General features: G+C 40.5%; 1 protein-coding gene across 1 annotated transcript in view; it reads right to left on the bottom strand.

Moving 5' to 3' along the window:
- The window catches only part of KYNU (kynureninase), a 54,057-nt gene that overhangs the window by 25,537 nt on the left and 18,312 nt on the right, over positions 1–10,208 (bottom strand). Inside the window, exons 5-8 of the mRNA XM_010000368.1 lie at positions 9,001–9,072; positions 7,527–7,601; positions 6,045–6,191; positions 1–99 (exon numbers count right to left, since the gene is read on the bottom strand). Of these exons, the coding sequence (XP_009998670.1) occupies positions 1–99; positions 6,045–6,191; positions 7,527–7,601; positions 9,001–9,072 (393 nt within the window). The remainder of the gene's footprint in view (positions 100–6,044; positions 6,192–7,526; positions 7,602–9,000; positions 9,073–10,208) is intronic.

Genomic DNA, 10,208 nt, shown 5'->3' on the forward strand with positions numbered 1-10,208 from the left:
CTTGTAGGAGCACCAGCATGCAAAATCTACTCCCCAGTCATGCAAATGAAGCTCTACATTCCCAACAGCATGAGCCAGGTCAAATCCAACAAAGCAACCCTGCAGGAAAGAGACAAAAGAAGTCATAATCATGACTATATATTTATTTTGAAAAAAAAAACAAAAAAAAAACACAACACAAAACATCTTTAGAGCTTTACTTGTTCTCTCTAGGCATGATACCAAGTCCCATCTTTTGTTACTAAAAACCTGTTTTCTATCTCATAGATACATGCAGAAATAATTTTGGGTGGGGTTGCCTTCAGGGATGCTTGGGTATAGTTTAGATTCCTAAGGTGTTTCTCCTACAGCAAAGTGGAATCACTTGAAATAGGCATTGAGAACAAATGCATCATTTCAAATTGTTGTACAGCATGATAGGGTCCAGGCAGAGATAAAATAGTAGTGTACATAATTATATGATACATCAATAGATATATTTCAATATTTACTTATACTTCAAGATCTCCTTGGTATTTAAACTATGAGAATCTTGCACCTTGGGAATCCAAACACATGAAACAGAAGCCTGTGCAACACAGTGGTCTTTAAGGACTTTTATACTTGGCTCCTCAAAATTAGGAAAGCATTCTGTCATTTTGCTGTGAAACGTGTTGTATTTGTCATAACCACAACTGGTAGAGGACACTGGGAAAAAAAAAAAAAAAAGTAAGGGCACAATGTATGGATCAGAAAGTAACAGGTTTACACACAAAATAACCACTGGATGGCAGCATTTTTAAACCAAAAAGTTCTTCCAAGCTTTGCTATTTTTTTTAAGCACAGAAATAAAACTACTTTTTTTTTTTTTTTTTTTTTTCCTGGACTACAGATTTCATGCTATTTTGCATTTTGCTTTTAAAACACAAACAGCTTGCATACAAGCAGCATGGTAGGAAGAAGAGTGAGAGCACAGGCTTCAGAAAAATCAACATTCAATAATAAAACAAAGGGTTTTTTTAAGAGTCTCTTGCTGTTTCTTGCACAAAAGGAGACTTAGCTAAATTACTGTAACAGTACTTTGGTATATTTAATCTTCTGTATAAACTAGATATCAATTTGAATGAAGCAGCATTTTAAGATTTGACTAAGGCCTCCATTAGAATTACTGTGTCTGGAGATGTTGCTCCATAATGATGGGAAGAAAACTCTGCCATAGAGAGCATTTGCTCTTAAACAGAACCAACGTTCCAATAACCAATCTAGCCTTCACACCCTCAGTTGTCTTCACAGGGACACTCAAAAGTTGAGTGAAGACATACCAACTGGCATGCTGAAGCTACTGCAGAGGAACTGAAGCACACTGAATGCCCGTGGGAACGCCCTCATGCAGAGAGAAAACAGCTTTGGTGCAGAGAAATAAGCTACAGCAAACTAAAGCAAATCTGCTATAAAACAATAAGGTTTTCTGAGGGTTTTAGGGTATTAACATCAAAACTTCAGTTGACTGGCTTTAAACACTAACATGCATCCCTTCTTATATATGTCCCACACAAACTTTTTTTTTTAAGAAGTGCTCTAAGAGATTCACTGGTTGCAGTGGAAACCAGGAATACCGTGATACGCTGAGAGTCTTCCCAACTCTATGTGTCTGGCCATACATTAACAAAATCAAAACAAAGACAACAGTGGTGGTTGCTCATAAAAAAAAGCTCATAAGAAATGTAATTCTGTGGTGAGTCTTGTGTTAAAATCAGTTGTCCTTTCCCTGTCAGTAAGTGACAAACTCTATAAAAAGGTAAGTTCAAACACAGATGAAAAAACACAACTAGACAGCAGATGGGATGTAGGACAAGATTCCTTAGGATACCAGCAGGTTGGATGACCTCCCAGTAGTGAGGCTCCCCAGCCATATCTATACCTGTACCCTCAACTCACACAAACCTCCTTGGGCACTGATCCCAGCTGGAGTAGATCAACTTTCATCCACATCATGGGCTGATAGTTCAAAAACAGGGCGACCACGGACACATCACCCATGGGTGACCTTCCTGAACTGCTCCCCACTCCTTTGAAATGGGTTGGTAAACCCCACAGTGTGTTATTTAAGTAACAAACGAGGCACAGCCTGAAAATGTGGGTTCAGTGCTGGCAGGTTTCCTGCAGCATCTCAGAAACACCCACTCGTACCAGTTTGTTCAAGTTGTCATCTGCAGGACGGGTGGCGCGGGTTGGCTTTCCCGGGGGAGGCGTCTGGCACTCGAGTTGCACAAACAGCAAATGTTTAGCCACACAGATTGCAGGGGAAAAAAAGTAAAACAAACTGAAGCAGTTCTCCCTGAGGAAGCCACGCAGAACAAGGACTGCGTGGGAACGTCGCTTCCCCAGGCTAAGGGGAAAACAGAGCTCTCCATCTGCTCCGGGCAAAGAAGAGGACATGTGTTCTCCCCTGCCTCTTCCGCTTTATTCTAACATCTAAAAGTCATTTCTGCAAAGTGTCTGGGTAGCTGCTGATAACCAGCAGGTAACTACTCAGCATGGACAATGACATTTGGAGAGAGGGAGAGAAATGACAGCTTCACACCAGCAAAGCTGGGACAGTCAGAAAGAAAGACAGGAAAAGAAATTAAGATGAAGGATCTTAAAGCCCTTCCTACCGGGACTCCAGAGATTAAAATACTTTACATACAGCACAAAGTCAGTGGAAAGTACAATATAACTTATGAAATGAAAATTGTATTTGAAAGCTAGAGTCTCCAAAAAGTCAGCCATTTCTTGGCTTGTGGATGAAGAAAATGACTCAACCCCCTCCATCCTCTAGAGTAGCTTCAAAAGTATGAAATGAGGAAAACTGTTACATCCTCTCCAGCCTGCTGATGAGTCTCTTGCACAATACGTAGTAATTTTGATTTGTCTGAGAGACCCAAGATGGAAAAATAGCCTGAGGTAATTTTTCAAGCTTAATTTAGTTCATTTAATATTTAATGACTTAATGAAGCTGTCTATGTGCAGAGCTTTCGCTCTGGGAGGAATCTTAACATACGTAGAGAACTTAGGAAATTGGCTTAAAAAATGTAAAAGGAAATCAGTAACGTAATTCATAAATGATTGACCTCAAGAATCCTAGGACATTTTCCAGACCTCCTGAGCTTGCAGCTCAAATCTCTAACTAAGCCCTGATAGGGCACAACACTTCAGGAATTTATTTCCATTGCATGTCAAAAGAATAATTAAGACCATCTGTGTAGGATTTTTCTCTGCTACAATGGCTGACAAGCGATTTGGGTTTGTTTTTTTTCTTCCATTTCTCAAATTTCCACCTTGTATTTTTCCCCTTCTGACTTTCTTGCTTGTCAGATCTCCCCAGCCTCTTTTCTGCCCAGGAGCATGGGGTCATTCATCACTAGGAAAAGGAACATTGCATTTTTACAATGAGCACAACTTCCTGGGCTTATCCTCTTTTAACAGACATTTTGAAGGACTTTGAGCCTTTCTGAGATAATATATTACGTGCAAGACAACCCTGGTGTCATCAAGTCCAGAAGCTCTTGAAGGACATATGGTCCTTAAGGCCATGATCTTACTGTCCTGAAAGCTTGTCACCCTGGGGACAGGGACAGGTTGGATGCCACCAAACAGAAATCAAGCCCATGCACATTACATAGGTGCTAACAATTGGTCATTTTTTTCTTCTCTAACCCAACAGCATCTCCTAACATCAAGCTGGGCCTGGCAACACAGGAGAGGAGCCAATTCCTTTTGAAGATTCAATATTTTTGGCTTTTTGAGACCAAGAGAAGTAGCAGGGTACAGGAGCACCTCTTAACAACATTAAGATAGCAAACTCATAATAAATCTCTGCTTTCATAGCTGATCAAGTAAATATTTGCCATATGCAGGCATTTATGTGTGGTGTAACAATATGTTACATAGTGGTTTTGTATAAACATCACTTAACCCAGGGGGTGGAATCAATAAGGACACTGACTTGAGTGTATCTGACAGCAGGGAAGTAAACACAGGGATGGCTCTTGCTTTTCAAGCCTTGTGGGTACTCAAGTAGGTCTTAAGGCTGAGCAACCTTTTTTTCTAATACACTGATGATATTTTAGGTCACCTGGATCCCAGTCCTTCATGCTCTCACCACAAAGAGGCTGGCAATTATTTTTTTTTCCCTTTTGAAATATTTCTGGAAGAAAGATTCACTTCTATGTTCTGGCATTTCTAACAGGCATGCAGGTAGAAATAGGTATTTGACATCTCTCTGTGACTGCTGCAGTCCTGAACTGCTGTCAGACTTGCTCTCCTCTTCAGTAACATGACAGTCTCTAGAACTGCGCAGTGTTTCTGTGTATCTCCACATGGAAGCACATACACTCGAGTTCATATTATTATTTGCATTGCCTTATAGAAATTTTCAGCTCTCTCCACCAAATCCTGATTATCTCCTCAGATAATATAAACATGAAATCCATTTTCACTCCATATCAGTGTCTATCAGTGGCTGCTTTTCCCCAGAACACAGGCTCTCAGCCACTTTGGGGTAGTTTATAGCTTTCAGTGAAATTGCATCACCTCACTCATCCAAGCGTGTGTCCTGCAGCCCAGAGAGCACCTTTAGAGAAGTAGTAAAGTGATGGGCTTTTCCCAGGTTGTTCATATTTACAGGAGAGAACATAGATTTCTCCCTCAGACACCTTTCAGACACATCACAGAGCAGATTTTAGGGAAGCAACATTGTAGGGACGTAGGTGTTGGTGGCTGAACAAAAGCTTAGCTGCCACCAGGAGTGAGAGCAAGCAGAGCAGTGGGTGGCTTCGCCCTGTTAATACCCCAGCTTCCCTTTCAAGCATTTCAGCATAACCTTCTGATTATTTGTGGGCAAAGTATTGGAAGACACTCACAGGGAAGGCACCATGAAGGTGCTGCTCTCAGAGCTATATGGAGCTAATACACAGACTCTTTCCCTCCTGCAGCTGACTCCCTCTCTATTTCTTTCTTCCTTGGCTTTCTGATTCCATGTCAGAAGCCAGTCTTGTTTTGTACTGTGCTCAGGACCAATTCTGTTGCCACGCACTTCTCTGTCAGAACATTCCCTTTTTAGATCCCACAGGCTGTGCACTAGCACTCACACCTGCTGTGCTCTCCCAGGAGAGATTTTACTATCCCTTTGCAGCAGCTTAACTTACTCCCTGACCTCCAGAAAAATTTCCACTGCCAAACCTACAGCAACAGAAGATGAATAGCCCGATGTGAGCCAGGAGCCTCTCCAGAGAGTTAAAACATCAAATATAAATAGTTAGCTGGTTTGCCACAATCCAGTGATAAGTTTATCCTTGAGTGATTTAATCTTACATGAGATAAGGTACACCCAGTAAAAGACTACCCCTGTGGAAAGTCTGGTGACCTCCTCTCGATAAGACGACTTAATTAAAAAATATTTTTACTTGGATTCCTGAGGCAATTGAGATGGTTAAAGAAGTTTTACAGCTCTGTCCACACAGCACACTGCCTGCAAGCTCTGAAGGCTGAGTCATCACTAAAATACAGACCTCTTGTGACTTTGACGTGCTCCATGTCCAGCCTGTCTCTGAAAAACTGATCAGCTGAGTCTGAAAACTGCTGACTCTGCAGGGAGCTCCCCTCCCTGCTCACCGAGGGCAAAAACTGCCACAGTGTGGCAGAGGAAAATCACTGAAGTCTGCCAAAACCCAGAAATCTAACTCAAACTAACTTTTAAAGCGAGATGGGAGCTATGATTACCTCCTCCTTCTCCATTGAACCTCTTGAAATTCTATCCTCCAAGAAAAGTCCTGTAGAAGTTAATAGTCACGAATTATCTCTCCACATAGTTGAAGTCACACCTGCCAGCTCGCTCTGGCAGGGCTATTTCCTCAGGCAGCTCTCAGAGGATCTCAGCACAGAGTGCTTTCCCTTTTTGTCAGAGCACCACAGGTTTCCACATGTGCTCTGGTTTGTTCCACAAAAGGCAGAAACCAAGAACATCTCTAAAGGAAAATTGAGCTGAAATAGGTGTTAAAAGGATGGGTCTGGGGCAATCCTACCTTTCTTTGGCCAGCCTTTGTTATTCGAGGGATGTCAAACAGCTGTCCCGTGTAGTACTGCACCCCACTGAACAGAATGACAGCAATAGAGTCCCCTTCCTTCTCAATAACAGCAAGGATATCTTCAGTCCTCAAGGTCTCCTCCCCCTAAAACAAAGTTAAATACACATTTTACATCAACTCTGGCAGTAATGAAACTGTCATTTCTTATTTCATTATCTATATTTTACCATGAGCTGCACTACCTGCATAAAGAGACCAAAAGCAAACCCTTAGCATGGTAATGACATCCAAAAAGGCAGAGCTATGAAGTAGCCTATGAGTAAGTTATATATATATTAAAAACAACAACAAACCACACAAAAACACAAAACATCCGCAAAGTTATCTTGAAGGTGCTAGTTACAAAAAGTCTATTCACTTCAGATTCTATCATGCTTATTATTTCAGACAGTCTTAATTTACAGCTAAAAAAATCCTGGTGCAAACAGCATATATAATTAATTTGATGTGGTATCTGAAATTTGTGACACCCACAAGAGTTGAAATTTGTCTATCAGTTTCACTCTGTACTTTTCTGATAAACTTTGTATCCCACAGGAAGCTATTATAAGCCTGCCATATTTATATTTCAAGAACAGTAAGCCTCACATCATCAAAGGTACAAAAATCCCCAAACCTAGGGTCATTAGATATAGAGGAATTTCAACCAAACATCCCCCTCTCCACATTCTTTATAGGAAAATTACTGCCTCATCCTCCTCCCATCTTCCTAGCAAGGCATCATGTAAAACATACCACCACCTAGGGATCAATTAGGCAGTGAAAACCCAGAATTAAATTAGCCTTGTTACTGAAAAGAGCTTGGGCAGGATTGTTGAATTGCAACCAACTGTTATTATCTCAACAATCTTTGCAAATCTATCAAGCGTTCAGGAGCAGGCTCTTTACTCACAAGATAACTCAGACTTTGGAAGCAAAAGGTCACCCTCAGTTTGTAGTTAGGTGGCAAAGTTCTTAATGCCACAAAGGTGAAGCAAGGCAGTCTTTCAAGTTAATCTGAATTGTCTGTTACTCAAAGCAGACCTTTCCCTTCATCTGTGCTGATACACGGGCTGCTGTTGTTCCTGTTCTGGCAATCTTTTAGCTTAGGACACTGAAAGGACATTAGGGTTTCTCCATGAGCTACAGCATTTTGCAGTTCTCTCAGGATGCTGTCAGGTTTTGCAGACAGGAAAAACAGTCAGAGTAACTTTTTTTTTCACTAGGTGAAAAAGACAATTTTAAAATGGGTCCTGATACCAAAAAAAATATACAGAAACAGAATATACAAGTCATAAATTGAACCTGAAAGCATTGGCAGCAATAGATTATAAAACTTCTGCAGGTGGACACTAGAACATTTGAGAATCTTTGACTCCTCTCCTATGCAATATACTTCTGCCCTTAGCAATAATGAGAGGTGACATGTTTCTCACCAACCTCCCGTGGCCGCATCAGGATCATGCATTTCTCCACATCAAGCCCATGAAGTCGAAGTTGGGACTCAACAGCATACTGGAAGAGATTTCCATGCAGAACATGTTAGAGCAACTACATGATAAAATAAATAAAAAAACCCTACAAAACATCAGGACTTCAGAAAAGGGACTCAGATGCCCACCTTTCACTAACACCCAAAAGCCTAATCCCACTCCACTGAGAACTTTCTAGATTTCCTTTAGTTTGAAAAAGATCAGAACTTAATTCACATCAGACAGCAAGGACAAAATCAAAACTGAAATCCTACAGGATAATTTCATGGAGCAGAATGAGGGTGGAAATGTGGTGGAGGGTGAGCTTTTCCAGACTTCAGCAAGCAAAGCCTGCATAGGTTACGACCACAGAGAAGACTGAACTTGGCCTCTTCCAGGAGCACCCACTCTGCTTGGTAGCACATGCTACATCCCAGGCTGCCACAAAGCCACTGCTGTCAGCACAAAAGAGGCTTGGCCAGCACACACATACTGTCCCATGCTATGTCATGGGATCTCAAAAAACCTTGGATTTGCTGCACTGCTGGGAGGAATTGAGAGCTCCAAATTCTCAGGCTATTTTGAAAATTCTACAGGCTGATTTTATAATTAAATAATGGCTCTAGAGATGGCATGAAAATCACTGAATAATACTATAAAATAGCTTAAAATTACATGACAGGAACTGAAGTGATGACAGTTGCACAGATTATTGCTGAAGTGCTGTAGAAATTTAAGATGGAATCCAAATGTAAATCTGGAACAAACTTGGGATTAGTATAAACATTACTTAGGGTACAGACAATTTGAGGTTTATACACACCTGTGCTGCCATCTTCATTACAAATAAACCTTTTAACAGCTTGAATTATTTTTATTGCACCTTAGAGATCAAATGTGTCATCAATTTCCATGAGTTTATGGAGTTGATGATAAAGTAGCAGTGGGTCACAAACCCAAAGATTAATTTGCTCTAAGCTGTGATGCACAGGCTATTGTCTTCAATTTTATAGCAGACAAATTATGTTTGAACTGATAATCTGAAGTGCTAATAACAAACATTTCCATCTCTGTCTGGGGATATACAAGTGGTAATGTTGTGAGTTTGTATTGATCTGATTTCATAAAGCAAAACAGCAACAAGAATTAATAAAACATTTACAACTTCAGTTGATTTAGGCCAGTGGTTTGCTCAATGTCTTTAAAAAGACTAATAAATCAATGTACCCATTCAATCTTTTCCTCTTATAATGGTTTTTGTTTTAACAAAAGGAATAAAGCTATGATCTGTAGAATGTGCTGAACTCAAAAGCTTCTGACAGATTTTTTTACTGTAATGCTACTTGGACAAGAAGTGCTAATAAATATTCAAATCAGGCTGCTGATATTCTTTAGAAAAAAATTATTAATAATACAAATTTGGTGAAATATTAATTTCTTACATGGTCAGAAGGAAAGGCTTTGGCTTCTAGAAGAATTTTATAACGTCTTGGAGTAGGCTTAAAGAAAGCTAGCTGTTAAGGAAAAAAAATACAAAAAGATATGTTGAAATGTATCTAAGTAGAGATGAGAGAGATACTCCCAGTATGTAACTTAATAAAGACTACTTTACTTTCATGCAGACTACAGAGAACCCCCCAGAAATTACAAATATTTCCTAGTCCATATAATAGTTATCAAAGTGGGAAAGAATTCTGATGTACTGTATTTTATACATCCATAACAAAAGCCACCAAAATCCAGCAGTGAAAACTTGCACTTACAGGTATCAATGACAAAGCTTTGACTGCAGCCAGGGAAGCTGGGATCTCACCCAGCTCCACCCTGCAAACAAAAGCAGTGGCTGAAGAGCAGCAAACAGTGCTAAGGAACCGGATTGCCATCCCTGCCCTAAAGCTATCAAATCATTCCCTTCACTGAAACAAGCCTGACCAAAGGACTAATCCTTCTGGAAGGACCTAATCTCAGCACCTTTAGGTTAATAGCCTTTCCTTCTCAGTTTCTCCCATAGAGGCAAGCTGGGCTTGCCACCATGCTGAGAGGACAAGGAGAAGACCTAGAAACCCTCCTGCTCATGCTAGCAGTAGTTGCTCAGAGCTCAGCATGGAATGTGTACTCATCAAGTTTGGCACAGGTCTGGCTGCCTTGCACCTATTTCAGGGCAGAGCTGCCAGGCAAATCAGCTTGGACTTAGCCCCATCCTATCCTGCTACAGGTTTCTCAGTTTCACAAAGGTCAGAGATATTTCCAGAGGCAAGGACCTGAGTGACAAATCTTTTTGTGCTAACCACACAAAATGAAGCTTCAGGTCTTCATTCAGTTGAACCACGTCTTTGATGACACTATAGAAACAGAGACGGGTTGTATGTAACAGCTGAGACCTGCTCAACAGAAGACAACATCAATGGCCACAATGTCATAGAAATCCAAATCTACTGCTTCACTGCATTTTAGGGGTATATAAAGCAGAATAACTCAAAGATGCCATGTCTTGCATGCAACTGCATTTTAAGTTTGACTGAAATTACAGCTTTGTCTTGCTCACAGTTGAGCTCTTGTTTCTTAAACTGTGAAGTTTGGTGTGAAATTCAAAACTGAGAAGTTATTTGGCAATGTTTCTTAAATAAGAACTCCTCTCTAAGGACTAACG

Source organism: Chaetura pelagica, unplaced genomic scaffold (genome assembly GCF_000747805.2).
Source record: "Chaetura pelagica isolate M959 unplaced genomic scaffold, ChaPel_1.0 scaffold386, whole genome shotgun sequence".
Lineage (NCBI taxonomy): Eukaryota > Metazoa > Chordata > Aves > Apodiformes > Apodidae > Chaetura > Chaetura pelagica.